Below are 20,344 nucleotides of genomic sequence, written 5' to 3'. Positions count from 1 at the left end.
TTTTGTATAAATCATTAGCAAACCTGTGACCATTCCTCAAATAAGTCATATTGGTACTTGTATTTTATGTTTTATTTTCTAAATTTGTAATGTGTAATATTTTGAGTTTAATCCTTTCAGGATGAAAGTAGAGGAGAATGATCACAGAGGGGAGGAAAAGTATACATTGATGGAAATGTAAGAAAATAATGACAAAAAAAAGAGAACAGGCATTGATAAAATCACTTTGAAGAGGAGACCAGCCTATGCAAGGACACAGATGTGAGCTGTGCATGAAGGGAAGAGGTGAGTGCTGTGGAGGAAGGGGGAGGCTGGGTGCAGAAGTGAGAGCTGTGGATAAGAGGGGTGAGGCTGTATGCAGAGGGGAGTTTGTTGGGGGGGATGGGTGGGGGGGTGCAAGATGGGAGGGATGTAAAGGTGAGAGCCGTGGATAAGAGGGGTGAGGAGGTAAGAGCTGTGGATAAGAGGAAGCTGAATGCAGAGGTGAGATTTGTGGATAAGGCAGGAGGGGGTGCTAATGTAAGAGCTGTGGCTAAGGGAGGGGGGATGTGAGGGCTGTGGATGAAGGGGGTTTTCAGAGGTGAGATCTGTGGAAAGAGGTGGGGGATGTGCAGAGGTGAGAGCTGTAAAAAGTGGGATTAGGGTGAAATCTGGGGGGGGTGTTGGTTGCAGAGATGAGAGTTGTTGGGAGCAGTGGTGAGAGATGGGAAGGTGCAGAGGTAAGAGCTGTGGAAGGGGGGATTGGGATGAAATCTGTGGGGGGTGGGTTGGGTTGGTTGCAGAGATAAGAGTTGTTGGGAGCGGAGGTGGGAGATGGGAAGGTGCAGAGGTGAGAGCTGTGGAAGGGGGGATTGTGTGTAGGGGTGAAACCTGTGCATGGGGTGGGTTGGTTGCAGAGATGAGAGTTGTTGAGGGGGATTTGGGAGCAGGGGTGGGAGATGGGAAGCTGCAGAGGTGAGAGCTGTGGAATGGGGGATTGGGGAGAAATCTGTGGGGGGGGGGTTGGGTTGGTTGCAGAGATAAAAGTTGTTGGGAGCAAAGATGGGAGATAGGAAGGTGCAGAGGTGAGAGCTGTGGAAGGGGGGAATGGGGTGAAATCTGTGGGGGTGGGTTGGGTGCAGAGTTGAGAGTTGTTGGGGGAGAGTTGGGAGCGGGGTGGGGGTGGGGTGGGAAGGTACAGAAGTGAGATCTGTGTTTAGAGATGGGGGGATGTGCATGTGTGAGAGCTGTGGAAGGGGGGATTGGGGTGAAATCTGTGGGAGTGGGTTGGGTTGGTTGCAGAGTTGAGAGTTGTTGGGGGAGAGTTAGGAGCAGGGGGGGATGGGAAGGTGGTGCAGAAGTGAGATCTGTGGATAGAGATGGGGGATGTGCAGAGGTGAGAGCTGTGGAAGAGGGGATTGGGGTGAAATCTGTGGAGGGGGGTGGGAGATGGGAAGGTGCAGAGGTGAGAGCTGTGGAAGAGGGGATTGGGGTGAAATGTGGGGGGGGGGGGGGGGAGATGGGAAGGTGCAGAGGTGAGAGCTGTGGAAGAGGGGATTGGGGTGAAATCTGTGGAAGGGGGTGGGAGATGGGAAGGTGCAGAGGTGAGAGCTGTGGAAGAGGGGATTGGGGTGAAATCTGTGGAAGGGGGTGGGAGATGGGAAGGTGCAGAGGTGAGAGCTGTGGAAGAGGGGATTGGGGTGAAATCTGTGGAAGGGGGTGGGAGATGGGAAGGTGCAGAGGTGAGAGCTGTGGAAGAGGGGATTGGGGTGAAATCTGTGGAGGGGGGTGGGAGATGGGAAGGTGCAGAGGTGAGAGCTGTGGAAGAGGGGATTGGGGTGAAATCTGGGGGGGGGATGGAAGGGTGCAGAGGTGAGAGCTGTGGAAGGGGGGATTGTGTGTAGAGGTGAAATCTGTGCGTGGGGTGGGTTGGTTGCAGAGATAGGAGTTGTTGAGGGGAAGTTGGGAGCAGGGGTGGGAGATGGGAAAGTGCAGAAGTGAATGCTGTGGATAAGAAAAGGGGGTATGAAGGCATCAGCTAGGAATAGGGCGATGCTGAGGAGAGAGTTGTGTAGCTCAGTACTTTCTTTTTCACATGACTGTATGTTCAATGCTTTCTGATATCATCTATGTTCAATACTTTAATTAGATATTTACAAAAGGCAAGTAAAATACAATAGACCCAAAAGCATTATAGATTCCCTTTAAAAACGCAATGTTATTTCTGCAAGGTCATAGCACAGCTGCGTCAATAACTGGCCAAGAAAGAGCAGAACACAGAAGTAATATGTATCACTGCTGCTTGAATCCTGGTCTAATATGCCACCTGGACCCATTCTGCAGAATACAGTGTTTGCTCTGTGAGTGTGGGTCTATTCCGCACATTTCATTTCTTTTGACAAACTTAAAGAAACCAGTTGACATGCATACTTGTGCTAATAATTAGCTTGACAAACAGAAATGAGGTATTCCAACACTTAATATTAGCTATATTTTATTTCAAAAGTCTAACCGCTCATCTTTGTTACAACACGCCCAATCTGGAACAATGTGAGATGCTACAATGCAGAGAACATATGGGTGCCATTGGCTGGCAAGTCCCATTGTATGTGATCACAGTCCCCTGGCTATACAAATGGACTTTCTTGGCTTTATGGTCATTGCATATAATATTAACAAAACAAGCTCCATTCTAAATGCTTGGTTGGTCCTGTTGCCACGTGCTGCTGGCAGTGAAGAGGTTAATGTGAGAGTAAACTCTTGAGCGAGCGTTCAGAACAGCCTGGAGAGGTGTGCATGTCTCATGCAGGATACATCTGATGTTCCGAAAATTAAGCTTTCAACTCGTTCACACCCTCTGTGGAATGATCTGCTAGCTGGGTGGAACAGTACAAATTAATTTTTTCCAAAAGTCTATGGTCAGCATTCTAAAATCAGGCACCTCCTAAAGTCCACAACCATTGTACATGTATAGCAAAATGATTAGTACAGTTAAAATGGCAGAAGTTCCACTTTGTAGAAAGGTGATAAAAACTTTTCTGTGACCAGCAGAAAAAAAATCTTTTTTCATGGCTTTGTTTGGAAAAGCTGTGTGCATCAAGGAGAAGAAGAATATATTAAAATAGTTTTGGTGACCCAAAGTCAGTAACTGCACTTTCCACTGGACTTTATGTGGCAGTACTGGATTATATATGGCACATTCTAATATTTGGGGGGGGGGGGGGGGTATACACAGTAGCAAACCCGAGCCATTGGCATGAGGACTGGGATGCTGCTAGACTTATGGCGGCACATGCCACCAACAGTAAACACAGTGCACAGAAAAGTCCCATTAGAAAGCCAGGTCTCATAATAGGAAGATTTGTGTATTACTAGCTAGGACCTGGTTGATAAAGTGAATATGTGCTTCCTTTGTAGTGATCGCTCTTTCACAATCTTTCCTTTAGGTCTCAAAGTATTTGTAGATCTGAGACACATAGTGCATCACACTCTGCCAATCTGGACGGTCAGTGAACATCAACTCATTCAGGTCCTGTAATTATACAAAAAATTAGCAGGTTAAAGATGCAGAATAGCAAGACTAAGTACCTACCTTTTCTAGTATGTACAAACCTATTTATTTAAATATGTCAAAGTGCTATACATTAAAATATCTCCAGCCTTTTGATGCAAACCAATTGACAAGGATAAATACAAACCTGCATTCATAGAACCCTAAACACAGCTGCTCATTCCTGTGGATCACTGTGGGTTTAGTGGATTTAGGTTTATAAGTTAATGTCTACTAGTGGACAGGTATAATTTTCTAATCTGATTTACTATGTAACTAAATCTCTCGGTCAGGATTTTTTTTGCCATCTGTGACCCTGCTGGGGAGACTCACCCCCCCCCCCTTTGATCACTGGGAATGAAAGTAATGAAAATCCAACATTTTGAGTTGTTACCACAACAGGAATAGTGGGAAATGTTCCACTGGTGACACATTTTTTGGGAACTACTGGTGACTAAAGTTTTTTTTCCAACTTCCTGTTGGATCTACCTGACAGGAAGTGAAAAGAAATCACCCCAATGGGAGACAGATGGCAGAAAAAAAACACAGAGAAGGGATTTAATCATTCCCTACTCATATTTGGCTCTAAATACTTAAAAAAGTACTGTTATAAAAGACCCTGAGTTCTGATATGCCCATATAGAAAGATCCTCCTGATATTTTTGAGCGTTTTATCATTCAGCTGATTGTCTGTGCCCTGTCAGTCCCTTGCTGATTTGTGCAAAGTTGACTTATTGTCAAAAGTAAACATGTAGTGAGTTACAGATCACATTCCCAGGAAGGACTGTTTCTGGACTACATAAAAATCAAAGGGTCAGAGTTCAACTAGGAAACCTGTACTGTGGGAAATATGGATAGTATTCTCTCTCTCAGAACAGGAAATTTAGGTACAATGGCAGAACCAGTTCTAAATTCAGAAATCAATTTTACAAATCATGGCTTACTTTTCTTAGAAGACAGAGCACATAAAATGACAAAGTGCAAAGTTATGAAGTCAAAATGGCAACATCCAATAAAAACAAGTTGAATTCCAACTTTCTGTACTTATTGAGGAAACATAAATATGCATTGTGGCGTAGAGTTACAACTCTTTGTTTTATGTACTATTATATAAACCCCAAAACATGTCATTTTTTGTATAAGTAGGAAAACTGCTATACCTACCAGACTGGCCTTTATTCCTATACTTTCAGCAGCTTGAAATGCCAATTTTAGATTCCTTTTCTGCAAGACAAAGGATAGCTTATTACAGAAAGACTATATTAAATCTCTATATTTGTTTTTCATTAAAGAAAATAATTGATTATAAAGAGTGAGTTGGAAAACGCAATTATAAAATGATGGTATACAGTAAACAAAAACTGTAGTATGTTATTTTAGAAGGGAAAAATCACAATTTTTGAAAAAGTAGAACTTCTGAAGAAGTTCCGGGGGCGGAACAAAACATATATGGATCCATTTGGAGCAGCACCCCTCACACCCCTGATGTACTGCATCCTGCATTGCCCGTTTACATAATACCACTTACCTGACGGATTTACCAGAGGCTTTTCGTGTGCAGTGCTACGGGATCATCCCACTTTACTACAGCCCGCTGCTCTGCACCTGTCCTGTGCTCTATAGGATATCAACAGTTGCCATTATCTACAGGAGATACTAAACATCCATACTAGTCTTACAGGACATATGTAAAGACTTCCACTGCACTTGCCTGTTGAACAAATTGGCTGTGAAGTTCTCTGGCTATTTCCACTAAGAAATATGGACCATAGGAACAACATGTAATGGCTGCCGAAAAACCTTGGAACAGTGAGTAATATATACACAGACAGACCAACCATATCAGCGGTATTCAGGTACCTAGAGGTTCTGGGACACAGTGGTTTTGTACTGCCTGGATCAGATGTCTATTATGTTGCCAAATATGTTTGAGCTCCTGTCCTTTGAAGCTATGTCCTAGTAGTGACTATTTCTGTGCCATTCACCTTTGAAATCAAGCGGAGCAAGCAGTGAATATCACGTTTATTCCTTATGAGATGTTCAATAATGATATATACTGTAGCAGATTGCTGGATAACATCTTCTGTGTGTTTAGAACCTACAGGCACTTACCATTACCTGAGATTCGGGACTGGATGTGGACTTACTGCTCAATTTCATTAATCAGACTTTACATACATCCCCCAGGTGCAGCCGTCTGTCAGATTGCACTGCATTCGCCCATAGTGGCTTTAAGGTGCAGTGCTCTCCTCTCTGCTGCTTGGGTGGATGTATGAATTTCCATTGTTTAAGTAACTATCTTTGCAGGTATAGTCACCAGGGGTTTGTTTCATCTCTGTGAGGTGTTAGCGGGATAGCCACACATTCTTAGCTCCTCAGGGAGATCCTGGTGAGGCAGTTCATAGGTCTAGGGGGTGAGGGAATTGGTGGGGTTTGTAGGGTTTTCTGGGAGGGAGGTGGGGGAGGGATAGGACTGGGAAGTGTTCACTACATGGTCTATGCTGTTTTTATATGTACTATTTTTGCAAATGATTAATAAATGTGAAGAGGTAGCCTTTTGGGTGTACACAATTGTGTTTTTTCATTTCTTTGGTTATTTTCTGTGTTACACACCCTGCCCGCATGTTGGGCGGCACCATCCACCTATCCTTCAGGTTCCCAGCTTTCTTTTTCTTTCATATGACATCACACCCACAGTTTGCCAGAAGGCACTTGTGAAATTCTGAGGTCAGCTGGATAAAGCTTCTTTAGTCTGATGAGATTACAAGTGAGATTTTATGCCATTGGCTTAAACTAATGTTGTGGTGTAAGCCACATCATCATAAATATACCATCCCACCGTGAAGTGTAATGGTGGCAATATCATGCCATGGGGGTGTTTCTTGCCAATTGACCCTTGAAGGTCTGGGAGAGTAGAATAAATACAGCAAAACATAGGGAAATCTTGGAAAAAATGTGTTTTTTACTGCAAGAAACCTAAACCTTGTGAGAAAACCCCGCTCCCAGCAAGACAGCGACCCAAAAGCATAAAGCCAAACCTATACAAGCATTGCTTAAAAACAAAAATGTTAATGTTCTGGAATGGACAAGTCAGGGCCTAGATCTTAATTAAAAATAAAATGTTACTGGATATAAAAAAAAGGCCATTTACTCATGACTCCCATGCTACCTGGCAAAGCTGTTGTGCAAAAAGGTATGAGGAAAATTGTCCGTATGTTCAAAGATGATTGAGACCTATCCATACAGATTCAGAGCTGCATTTATTGCCGGAGGTGCCTCTATTGCCTCTAATACTGACCTATAGGTAGGTATATTAATGCAATCATTTTGCATTAAATTTTATGTCTTAGTTCCTGAAAACTGAAAAAAAAAACTAAATGGAAACAAATGCCTGGTGTACAATATTTTTTTTACTTTTACACCTATTTCTGACATATTTCAATAAACTGACTTATTCCAGTGTTTGTTATTAGTAAAAGGACAATGTCAGGGAGCTGCCTTTCATTTTAGCAGACTCGGAGATCCATCTTATTCTAGTTCACAGGTACATTTAGTATGCCTAATGGTACAACATAAGCGCAATAAGACAGATGAGTCACTAGAAAAGGAAATAAAAATGATTGTGTTGCCTTAGATCATTTCTCTGTTTCTGATGTTACTTTGACAGTCCAGAGACAACACTTTCACAGCTCTGAAATGTGGGAATCGGTCAATCTGTGAAAAGAAAAATAATTCTTTCCAGGAACCAATCATTATTTGAAGGGGAGAATGGTCTCCCAGTCATACTACAGTGTTTATTAAGGGTTGAAGTTCTGTATAAAAAAAAGACCTGCTGTAATTGCAGAGAAGGGCCCAAGCCATTGTGACCCCAAGTTCAGATGAGTATTATGGACTGCCATATTTTTCTTCTTCAGCTGATTAAGTGACATACTGTTTATAAAGTATCCTGGCGCCTGTGCGCTCGAGGTTACACATACAAGACTGTGGTATTAATCACTAGCAAAAATTGACAGAATATGGTTTAACATTGCAGTGTTGGTGTTATTAGTTTATTAAACACTTTATAGGTTTAGCATTGCTGCCCTGTTTCACTAACTAGAAATCCCAGCTCTGAAGTAGATTTTATATATTGTATATCAGCCAACACATAGATGGTATATGTGGGTAGGCAGGGCCTACAGCATTGTACTGCATGGGTTAATTCTTGGTTACTGTGGGGTTAACTGTGGGGGAACTAGGGAGGAAGTTGTTCCCAAAGTCACTTTCCATGGAAGACAGGGCGATGGCCACACATGTGATGATGTAGTCGCTACTAAACAAAGGATAATTACCTGAACTGTTGGGACCAAAGCATGGAGAAAGGATAGGCTACTAGCCATTCACATGGGAAGTGTCAAAGCTGCATGTGTGTGCCACTGCCACAGCTGAAACCATAGCTCTTGGTACGTTAAAGTATTGTTTAAGCATTACTAAGAAAGAGACTTTACTAACAGTTGTTGATTATGTCTCAAATGCTGCATTATTGAACTGTATGGAACCTATCACCTATGTGTCAAAAACTAACTTCAGTAAATAAGTTCCATTATTCAACAAAGTCTGATTTGGTCACTACATGAAGGAATCAAGTGCTTGTTTTTACAGTGATTGCTAATGGGGAGTGAAGTGTAAAACCATAGCGACAATAAAGAAGCAATAGAATGGAAAATCTGCATAAAGAAAGAAGAGCAGCCAGTTCATGGTAAAGAGCGGTAGTGGCCAGGGACGGGGGTTTCGTCAGAGGGGTGGATTTATTTCCGGTAGACTTGCATTTCTAGGCGGTTGGATCCCTATCCTAGGGCCTGCTGAGGAATTAAGTTTTCCAGGGATCGGTCCTGGACCACGTATGTACAAGACCTCACATAGTGTTTGATGGCTTCCCTCTATGCCCTTAGATTGAAACAAGTGCAGCGTACTGTATGTGTAATACATTGTCTTCATTGTCATCCTCAAAATGTCTCTGAGGTTAATGTTGGGATAAGTGTCCCTGATGGGAAGACAGCATGTTTCTTCTGGTGTGTGGTTTAGCATAGTGGCCTGATCAATGGCCACAAGAGGATGAACGCACACATTAAGCAAATAAAAAACTACGTTGGTCGGCATTTAACAATTGTTAAAGAACTCTACAGCAAAGCACGCAAACATTTTTGCACACACAGTCAAAAAAATGTCCAAAAGGTTCTTAGCTCAAGTGTGAATGGAGCCTGAAATACAGAGATCTCATCTGCATATCTTGCAACAATACATATTGATACATTATGATTAGAGATAGGCTTTAAGTCCCCGTTCACATTGGCGCGATTTGAGACGCGATTTGACATGTCAAATCACAGCCTATTGCAGGCAACGGCACTCTCCCAATTGGTGCAATGTTGACTTTGCGGCACTGCGTTGATTTCCAAAAGTAGTACCTCACTACTTTTGGCGACTTCAGGGGCGATTTCAATATACATCTGTGCATGAACCTGCACAGATAGCTTTCAAATCGCCCCCAAACTCGCACGGAAATGCAGGTTTGAAATCGTGTGTTCAGCTGAAATCGCACAGTTTCAAACCTGCGTTTAGTGTAAACATACCCTAAAGTTGGTTCAGACAGGTAATTTTTCTATACATAACAAAAACTTTGTTGTTTTAGAGTAGCATAGTAGTGACACAATGTGCACAACAAAGGAAAATATGTTTATGGAGCATTAAGCATTGCATTTATTCCATGTTAAGATCTACAGTATGTGATTAAAACATAAGGCTGGGTACACAAGGTCATATGGATCAACAGGAATGTCATATAATGAGACATCTCCCTGTCCTCTAACTGGGCCAATTTATAAATGTGGCACCTTTAAATGTGCTGACCGTCCCTTTCCCCAATCTTCATAGCAAAGAGGGCGATTGGCACCTAGTTTCATAAAAAAAATTCAGATCTAAGAAGTTAAAAGATTTGTCTGTGTGCAGTAATAAGAAACCTGCATTAGGTTCCACTAGGAGCCCGCTATAAGGTCTGACCTTCACTTTGTGGACCCAAGATATGGTGGCCATGTTTGGAAAGAACTCAATATGCACTAATGAGGTAAGAATCTATAGTGCATTGGACAAATGGAAACCAATAGCTGTTTCTTATTTGGATAGAATTGTTTGTTAAAATAAACAGAATGAAGTGTTACAGAGCAGAGTCCTTAATTTTTTTTATGCATGACTGGCTTTCATGTGAAGACAAATATTTGCACACAATATGTGCTTATGAGAATTGGCACATTCCCCTGCTAGTTAAATTCACATTATGGTAAAGCATTAAATGGTGAGAGGAAGCCCAGGGGGTCTGTGGCATGCTGCTACTTGCAGAAGGTGGACAACTACTTCCTGGCGTGCGCAGTGCGTCCAATCCCCTGCAGTGCTGGTGTGACCTGCCAAGGGTGTGTTAACTACTAAATTTAAACTGGTTGTTGGATTTTAATGACTTCATTAACACATATTAGGGCTTTTTAACAATAGAAAGAACTTATGATCCCCTGGATATTATACTATATTTATAAACCGTACAATTTGCAAAGGGATTTAGACAGGTGCAAAACTAGACAACACAGGAACCCTAAGTTCTCTTAGGAGAAGTAAAAACATTCCATCTTCACCTTACCCGGTAAACATGGACATCTAGATCAAAAGTTAAAATCAGAGAGTCGAGATAATCTGAACATTATTATTGGTAATGCCTGCTAGACCGATTGCTGATCATTGTGGCAAAACTGATCCACTTCTTGTTGTAAAACTCCTCCAGGACTGCCTAAAGGAAAGGTGTTTGGTACAAGTGACTAAAGCGAAGGAAAAAAATATTTGATCTCCTGCTGATTTTGTGTTTGCCCACTGACAAAGAAATGATCAGGTAATACATTTAATGGTAGGTTTATTTTAACAGTGAGAGATGGAATAACAACAAAAATATCCAGAAAAACGTATTTCAAAAAAAGTTATAAGTGGATTTGCATTTTGATGAGTGAAATAAGTATTTGATCCCTATCAATCAGCAAGATTTCTGGCTCCCAGGTGTCTTCTATATAGGTAACGAGCTAAGATTAGGAGCATGCTCTTAAAGGGAGTGCTCCTAACCTCAGCCTGTTACCTGTATAAAAGACACCTGACCACAGAAGCAATCAATCAAATTCCAATCTCGCCACCATGGCCAAGACCAAAGAGCTGTCCAAGGATGTCAGGGACAAGATCGTAGACCTACACTGGGATGGTCTACAATACCATCGCCAAGCAGCGTGATGAGAGGGTGGCAACAGTTGGTGCGATTATTCGCAGATGGAAGAAACACAAAATAACTGTCAATCTCCCTCGGTCTGGGGCTCCATGCAAGATCTCACCTCGTGGAGTTTCAATGATCATGTGAAAGGGGAGGAATCAGCCCAGAACTACACAGGAGAATCTGGTCAATGATCTCAAGGCAGCTGGGACCATAGTCACCAAGAAAACAATTGGTAACACACTACGTCATAAAGGACTGAAATCCTGCAGCTCCCGCAAGCTCACCGTGCTTAAGAAAGCACATGTACAGACCCTGTCTAAAGTTTGCTAATGAACATCTGAATGATTCTGGGTGCTGGGTGTAACCCTTGACTTTGACCTCTCCTTCAGCCCCCACATCCAATCACTGGCTAAATCCTGCCGCCTTAACCTCTGCAACATCTCCAGAATTCGACCCCTCCTGACTAACGACACCAACAAAGCAACTTATTCACTCCTTAATTATTTCCCGCCTTGACTACTGCAACTCTCTCCTTAATGGCCTACCCTTACGCAGGCTATCCCCCCTTCAGTCTATTATGAATGTTGCTGCTAGACTAATACACCTCACTAATCGATCGTGACTGCTGCCCCTCTCTGCCAATCCCTTCACTGGCTTCCCCTACCCCACTCAAAATGCTAACCACAACATACAAGCATACATCACCCACCTCATCTGCAGATATCGCCCAAATCGTTCCCTCCGCTCCTGCTCTCTAGCTCCCTTGTTACCTCCTCTCATGCTCGCCTTCAGGACTTCTGCAGAGCCTCTCCCATCCTCTGGAACTCCCTGCCCCGGTATATCCGATCAAGCACTAACCTGTCCACCTTTAGGAGATCCCTGAAAACTTACTAATTAAGGGAAGCCTATCCCACACCCGCCTAACAACTGTCCTCAAAACATTCCCATCAAATCATTCTCCGCATCTATTACCTTGTGTACGACAACCCCCTTCCTTTAGAATGTAATCTCTTAGAATGTAAGCTCTACGAGCAGGGCCCTGCTGTCCCTTCTGTGTTGAACTGTACTGTAATTGTGCTTTCCCCCTCTTTACATGTAAAGCGCTGCGTAAACTGTTGGTGCTATATAAATCGTGTATAATAATAATAATAATAATTATTATTATTATTATTATTATTATTATTAAGGTCCTGGAGTGGCCTAGCCAGCCTCCAGACCTTAATCCCATAGAAAATATGTGGAAGGAGCTGAAGTTTTGAGTTACCAAACGTCAGCCTGGAAACCGTAAAGTGATTGTAAAGGCTTGCTTTAAAAAAAAAACAACAGCAAACATATTATACCTACCTCCTCTGTGCAGTTGATTCTGCACAGAGCAGCCCAGATCCTCCTCTTCTTGGGTCCCTCTTTGCTGCTCCTAGTCCCTCCCTCCTTTGGGTGTCCCTCAGCCAGCAGCTTGTTACAGGTTGTCACCTAAGCAGAGTCAGAGCTCCGTGTTACCATTGAGACATAGAGCCCTGACCTGGCCCCGCCCCATCTCCCCTGATTGGCTGACTGACTTTGAATGACAGCCACGGGAGCCAAAAGCGCCGCTGCTCTGTCTCAGCCAGGAGGAGTGTACTGGATGGCTGAGAGGATCGTGGAACATTGCTGGAGAGAGGAGGTGGTCAGGTAGGTAATTGGGGGGTGCTGGGGAGGCTGCCACACAGGTTTTTTTATCTTCATGTATAGAATGCATGAAGATAAAAAACCTTCTGCCTTTACAACTCCTTTAATGACTTGGAGAGGCTCTGCAAAGAGGAGTGGGACAAAATCCCTCCTGACATGTGTGCAAACCTGGTGGTCAACTACAAGAAATATCTGGCCTGATTGCCAACAAGGGTTTTGCCACCAAGTACGAAGTCATGTTTTGCAAAGGGGTCAAATACTTATTTCACTCATTAAAATGCAAATCAATTTATAACTTTTTTAAAAAGCGGTTTTCTGTATTTTTTTGTTATTCTGTCTCTCTCTGTTAAAATAAACCTACCATTAAAATTATAGACCGATCATTTCTTTGTCAGTGGGCAAACGTACAAAATCAGCAGGGGATCAAATACTTTTTTCCCTGACTGTAGCAAAGTCTTGCATATTGTATATTAAAGACAGGACTCTACCCAAGACTGACACCAGTGTTGTGTGGTTTCCATCAATTCCTGCTGAATTGGTGACAATTTGAGCTGTGGGTGGCTCTATTGGCACCACCTGGCTTGACAAACATTTACTGAAAATCAAAGGAAAGGGGTGGAAAATTGTCAGAGGAACAGTAACTATTTCCAATCAGATTCAGTCACTGTTTAGGTATTCAGATACAGGTGCTATGTCTAAATAAATTAGCCTTATGCTAAGGCGCTTCAAGGTGGGGTATGAGGGTCTTGCACTTTTTACTGCCCCCCCTCTTTTGACTTCATCTTACTTGTTCATTTTGCTTGCTTTAATGACCATATTTTTTTTGGTATCTTTCCCCATGGGACTTAGAACCATGTAGGGGCCTTATTGACCTCCGCTCACGTTAATATGCTTCTTACTTTCACTTGATTTGACGGTCTCTCATAATTCATCAGTTCCTGTTTACTAGCCCTAGACTGTTTATGTATAGTATGTGGGGCCATTCACTTCTTTGGATTATTGGGCCCGTCTCATTTCCTGCCTGCGACCCCCAACACAGCTTCTTAGAATGGTACTATGCACCTTGTCATTTTGATATGTGTGCTTGTTTATTGTGTCACTTGTAATGGTCATATTCCTTATTAAAACCTTTATGGAAAAAAAAAAAACGACAGGGGAGATTCCTCCATCTACATATGCATTGATTAAAAAAGAAAAAAAAAAAAAAAAAAAGGAAGAAGAAGAGATCCCTGTGACATTCATCACTACTGAACCAGTAGGTGCTTCCTGGCCCTTAAGGTGGCCATAGATTGGTGGTTTTTTTTTCCGATCAGCCAGCAGGCCGATAAAAAAAAAACAAATGAATTCTGCTACCCACACATGCAAGGTGAATGGAGGAATCCTCCCAGCTGTTCTATTGTATTCTGACAGTGGGGACTACTCCACTATCAGAACACATCGATTAGCATTGCAGTCGATTGGCTGGATGAACATTTTCCAACACTCCCTTTTGAGAAAAGCAGATTGTTGGATCAACTTCTCTCAAGCAGGAGTGCCATAGGTGGATAGAAATTGCAGATTTTCAATTTATCTATGGCCAGCTTTTCTGATATTACTTCTTCTATTGCTGTTACTTCTGTTGACATTACCAATATATGCAAACCCATGCCACAGGCATTAGAAGGTTAGGATTCTTTACTGAAGTCTGGCAAACAAACCTCTGCTATTCAGTAAGATCATTCAGCCAGTGCCAGGTTTAGCATTATTGCTTCCTAGGTCACCTGCTTATCGTGCAGACATTCATTGTCCAGTGAGGAGGGGGAGCAGACAGGTAATATAGAAAGCTATATGCTTTAAAAGTAAGGCCTCTTTCACACGGGCGGACCGTATGTCTGTTTTTCATCCATCTGTTTTCGGATGAAAAATGGACATACATGTATCCCTATGGGATAGCAGATGTCAGCGGATGAACATCCGCTGACATCAGTCTCCGCTATGCTCCGTTTCTAATGATGGAGGAAAACCCTACTTTTCCATCCGTGTGCGGATCGGAATAAAGCGGACTCTACGGTCCGTCTTCATCCGATCCCCCATAGAGGAGAGCGGTGCTCTGACAGGTCGGTCCCTGCACAGTGTGCAGAGACCGACCTGTCATTGCCTGCTCAGCGGGGATCAACGGAGCAATCCCCCGCTGAGCAAAGCAAAGCCCCTACATGGACACGTCCGTGTGAAAGGGCCCTAAGATGTATTGGTTAATTAGGAACTTTGTGTGTCACCTGTCTGACACTGCAATACAGAAAATGCAAAATGAGTGAGCTATAAATGATATTTACACCCCGTGACAGATGTGTGAAACTGGTGTAATGATACCAGCACTGAAAGCTGGGCTGAAAGAATACATACTACAAAAATATATATTAAAAAATATATATAAATAACTAAACTAGAAAAAAATAAATGAATATAAAAAATGAAATACAGTCCACATAAACTGTGAGAGAATGAGGAAAAAATTCCAAAAGTGAGGGTGTCTCCAATCCGCTATGCTGTGATCCAAATATCCACCACACCTCGGTGACGTGATTCCACTCCCTTTTGAAGTTAAAACTCACCAGCTGTTAAGGCCTCCCACTCTCGTGTTTGGCTAAAAAAAGCCTCAACCCACTCTCATGGGGGTTAACATGCGACCATAGATATCCACTGCTATGTAAACCGAACACTCTCCTTCCAGCTAAGGTTCCCTTTCTGTTTAAACAATGAAGACCAAAACCACATATGATGATTTAAACTGCTGCGACAGGAGAAACAACTCACTGTGCATGGATGGCCCAAAAGGATAGACCAGTGCTCCTTTTGGGCCATCCATGCACAGTGAGTTGTCTCTCCTGTCGCAGCTGTTTAAATCATCATATGTGGTTTTGGTCTTCATTGTTTAAACAGAAAGGGAACCTTAGCTGGAAAGAGAGTGTTCGGTTTACATAGCAGTGGATATCTATGGTCGCATGTTAACCCCCATTAGAGTGGGTTGAGGCTTTTTTTGGCCAAACACGAGAGTGGGGGGCCTTAACAGCTGGTGAGTTTGAACTTCAGAAGGGAGTGGAATCACGTCACCGAGGTGTGGTGGATATTTGGATCACAGCATAGCGGATTAGAGACACCCTCACTTTTGGAATTTTTTCCTCATTCTCTCACAGTTTATGTGGACTGTATTTCACTTTTTATATTCATTTATTTTTTCTAGTTTAGTTATTTATATATATTTTTTAATATATATTTTTGTAGTATGTATTCTTTCAGCCCAGCTTTCAGTGCTGGTATCATTATACCAGTTTCACACATCTGTCACGGGGTGTAAATATCATTTATAGCTCACTCATTTTGCATTTTAGTCATATTGCTTGTCTGATTATCATTGTTTATTCACTGGTGTTATAGTGTCACATTATATTAGGTTGTTTATACATATTTTTATTTATGTATATTGTTTATGCTATAGTAATAGAGGATGTTCATTTGTTTGGTCACTCTAAACTCATCATATACATATAGCCTCTGTGATTCAGAGCACTTCCAGCTCGCTCTACGTCATCAGGGTGTGCGCTAGCGCCTGTCTCACTCCCACAGTTAGTGGGGATAGCGCCACTATTTATCGTTACCATTGAGGGGTGGATTCAGCTCATATATTTTTAATTTTTAAGTGGCAGCTCCTATTGGGTCATCTTTCATTCTGTAGAGCGCAGAGGTGGCAGTGTATGTCTGGGCATTTTTTACCTGTTTACCTACAGTTTATAATACAGAAAATGTGAATTTAAAAAATCAATTAATTTGCTGTACAGACTTACAAATCAGTTGGCAAGTAAAATAGTAAACATATGTATTTGAACTAATGTATTTAGCCTTTTAGCTTGAGCTTAATGTTAATTTAGAATAGATCCAGTAAAACATAATATGGTTTATTATATCAGTTTATTACCCAATATATCTTTTTCTGGGTTTTATAGAGCTATTTCTTCAAGAGAGAATGGAAGTATGCCATAAAGTGACACTAAACTATATCATTATTCTCTAAAAATAATTCACGCACATCCATTATAAGCACATGCACAGATTTGGAAAAGGCTGCTAGCAATAGAAGGTACTTTTTTAGTTAAGAATACGAAAATAAATAGATTTGGCTTTCAAACCAGAGTTTAGTGTCACTTTAATGACTGAGACTGGACATGTGATAGTACACCTCCATTACACACACACACAAATGTAATATCTACTTGATAGCGTAAGAGGATTAGTATATAAAGAGCTTTTAAAAACAGTCAAATGCTCCACGAAAGCATAAAAAGATATACAGTGTGATAAATATGAAAATCCCATAACATGTAATATGGGTACAAGCATCAGATATTCCCTTTGTTTCTGTGCTGTAGTCGGTCTATAAATGTATAGAGGAGCAGACACACTCTAACCACCAATCAGTAAATTATTGCAGTGTGAACATGCTTTCTATTCTTTGAGAAAGCGCTGTACCTAGCGCAAAACATATCAGAATAGAACCCGTCTATGCTGGGCTGGCTATTTTAATAAAGGTAGAATATTATTTTGCATCTTGGTGTATTGCATTCCGGTTGCTGGTACAACTGATTGCTTCGGTAAAAGTTAGTCAAGTCATTTTATTTTTGTGAATGGTCTGGTTTCTTATTTTTTTTATATACTCTATACTTAAAATTAAAAATTAAAAGCCAGCGCCACAGATTTGATCATAGGGTGCTGAGCCTGATCTTGCCAGAAGTGGCATGTGAAATATTAGATATGCTGTGCAGTTATTGCAGGACAGGTTGACTGGCAAAGAAAGCTATCTTTGTGTCAGTAATAGAGCTGTGCTATTGTTGGGTTGGACTGAAAACTTAGTGAGGATGCTTAGTTGATGTTGAACAGTTAATGTTCTAAAATCTGTTATTACACCTTTGAAACCAAAAATATGACAGATTCAAGAAATGTGGGGGTGAATGTTCAACTGGTTCCAAAAGGGGGCATGACCAAACATGTTTAAGAACCACTGGATTAATGAAAACTGCTTAGACTTTCTGAATTTAGCATAGTTACTGTGTTTGTAGGATAGCATATGCAGCAAAATGATTGGTTTCACTGGAATTGCTCTTAGGAAAAAAAAGTGTATAGTGCTTATGACAAAAATTGTCTAAATACACAAAACTGCTTCCAGGTTCAGACATGGAAGGGCTGTTTTATTAAAACACAATTCAGTGAGGGGCGCGTCTGGATGTGAGCGCTGGTGGACGTGTTAGTGAGGAGGTCCGGGAATCCTGTGCTCCATCCTTAGCCAACCGTGCAACAATCTACACAAAAAAGACCTGATTACCTGCCTGCCTGTTCCTCTCTATACCCTGCCAAGTCCTGCGCCTGTATTGTGGAGGTTTCGCCCGTGATCATCCAGGGAGCCATCAACCCCGCACACCTGCAGCCACCGCCATCTTCCCGGCCTGTACACGGCTGGAGTGAGCCGTTCCTGGCCTGGCTGCGAGGTAAGGGACTCCCCCTCTCGCCATCCTGCCTGCCCTTCCTCCTGCCTGGCACGTTCCGGTAGTCTGCCGGGCAGCTGAAACTGCCCGTCGCGGCCTAGTGATACCTGCCGATCACCGCTCTTTCCTACACTGCTGCCCCGTGGAGGTGTGCCGCGGCCGGCTGGGCCTGGGTTCAGGAGTGCAGACACTGCTGCTCTCACCTGCCTCACCATCATCCACCTCCCTGCTGTAATCGGGTGAGCTGCCCAGTGGAGACTGCCTGTGTGGGCTGGTTGAGGTGTCCTAGGGCCCAGCATCTTTACCATCCTTCTGCCTCTATCCCAGCGCTCTGGGCCTTTCCTGCCTGGTACACCCAGCCAGCCATCCTCCCTGGACTGCTACTACCTGTAGGTTTACTGAATGGTGGAGGGCTGCTGGTGACTACAGCCTGCTATCAGAACTGTGACCTCCCGGGGCTCATTACCTGCTGCCAACCTGGACTACCCCTAGCAGCCTTCTGACCGCTGATCTGGGAGATCACCTTATGTAGGGATCCCCTCTGGAGACCTACCAGAAAAAAAAGGGGAAAAAGAATTCCAAAGCCGCTAAGGTTAACTCACCACTCCGGCTACCACTGCCCCCTTCCCCGCGGCCATATCCCACACTGGTTAGATGACTTTGGGCCTTGTTGGTAGAACTGGAGATGGGTCCTGGGGGGGTCCCAGCGGCGGAAGAGTCAGCCCCACTACCTCCTGATAGTACAGCCATGATCCTTGCTGCGATCGAGCAGAGTAGGACCTCACTGCTGGTGTGCATCAACCATCTTGCTGAGGAGTGTAATCTTATAAGGAATGACCTCGACAAAATAAGGGGGAGAGTGGCTGAAACCGATTCTAGAATATCAGCAACTGAAGATCTTACAGCCACCCATGCCACTTCCATTGCCAAACTGCAGCACACAGTACAGTCCCTTGTCGTAAAGTCTGATGACACTGAAAACTGCCTCAGGCACAACAATATCAGAGTCCTGGGGCTGCCTGAGAAAGAGGAAGGGGATCGCCTAGCTGAATTTGCAGAGGAGTTCTTTAAAAATCTTCTAGGCCTTACGGATGTCTCACCCACCTACGTGGTTAAAAAGGCCCATCGGATGCCCACGGGCCGTGCTATCCCAGGGAATCGTCCCAGGCCTTTTCTTCTCCGCTTCCTTAATTACCGGGACAGGGACAGGATTCTCTCTGAAGCCCGCAAACATCCTACACTCAAATATGGCAACGCCTCCGTTCTGCTCTTCCCTGACTTTTCGGCTGACTTGCAGCGGAAGAGAAAAACCTTCAACGATGTTCATAAATGGCTCCGAGATAAGAACATAAAATATAGCATGCTCTACCCTTGCCGCCTGCATGTTCAGCATGACGGAGCAATCCGGTTCTTTGACAACTCAGCGGATGCTGATGACTGGCTGATCAACTTGCATTGAGGGACTCTCCCCACAAAGTTATCTGATGCATAGATTTTCAACATCCTTGCCAGCCTTACCCTACCAAACTTCCTGTAAACACTGGAGTCACCTCAAAGATACATCGACATGAGATTCACACTTGATCCCCACGGTTTGTTTATTCTCTAAGAAGTGAAAGACCTGGTGCTCTCCATCTAGCTGGAGGAATTACCGCCAGTCCCTCTTACCGTGATGGGACGCATGTCCCCCCAATCTCGCCTACTGTCACAGGTTGCACACGAGCTGGAACTCTGAGCCTCAAGTAGGGGTTATCTCAGGCAGTAGGGAGTTACATATACCTTTAATCGGTTACAGAGTTTACCCAGATTTCTTATACTGTTTTTCTTGCTGGACTATGTTTTTTTCCTTCCCCCTCTTCCCCTCAGAATACCCGGATGTCTACATCATCTGGACTGCCTCTCCCCCGGCTTCTGAGCGGGACATTGCTGGGTATGGGCCTTCTATGCTCCTAATGTTACCAAAATGTTTCTATTTTAAATGGGTACAGACCTGAAGTTGATCTCTTGGAATATCAGAGGTCTGAATGACAAAGTGAAAAGATCTCGGTTGTTTAAGTTTCTGCAGTCTCATAAACCTCACGTTCTGTTTCTGCAAGAAACTCACCTCACGGGCAGTAGGATCCTGACTCTTAAGAGGGCATGGGTTAAACAGGGGTTTCATGCCACATAGTCCTCCTGTGTGAGGGGGTGACCATTCTACTGAGCAAGTCACTACCTTGCTTGGTGGAACAGGTTTTCCTCAATCCAGGGGGACGCTATGTTATTTTGATTCTTGAAATGTATGCTCAACGGTGGGCAATGGTTAATGTGTATATCCCTCCTCCCATTGACCCCACTGTCCTATATACTATTTTTCAC

General features: G+C 43.1%; 1 protein-coding gene across 3 annotated transcripts in view; it reads right to left on the bottom strand.

Annotated features, from left to right (window-relative positions):
- Positions 1–2,456: 2,456 nt before the first annotated feature.
- SPECC1 (sperm antigen with calponin homology and coiled-coil domains 1) overlaps positions 2,457–20,344 on the bottom strand; it is a 588,472-nt gene continuing 570,584 nt past the window's right edge. For all 3 annotated transcript variants that reach the window (XM_073616875.1, XM_073616874.1, XM_073616876.1), the window contains 2 exons: positions 4,694–4,753; positions 2,457–3,511 (listed from right to left, as the gene is read on the bottom strand). In XM_073616875.1, the coding sequence (XP_073472976.1) occupies positions 3,422–3,511; positions 4,694–4,753 (150 nt within the window). In that variant the 3' untranslated portion in view covers positions 2,457–3,421. The remainder of the gene's footprint in view (positions 3,512–4,693; positions 4,754–20,344) is intronic.

Source organism: Aquarana catesbeiana, linkage group LG02 (assembly GCF_042186555.1).
Source record: "Aquarana catesbeiana isolate 2022-GZ linkage group LG02, ASM4218655v1, whole genome shotgun sequence".
Lineage (NCBI taxonomy): Eukaryota > Metazoa > Chordata > Amphibia > Anura > Ranidae > Aquarana > Aquarana catesbeiana.
Note: the sequence above shows the minus strand (reverse complement) of the source record. Positions and strands in the feature narration are given on the sequence as shown.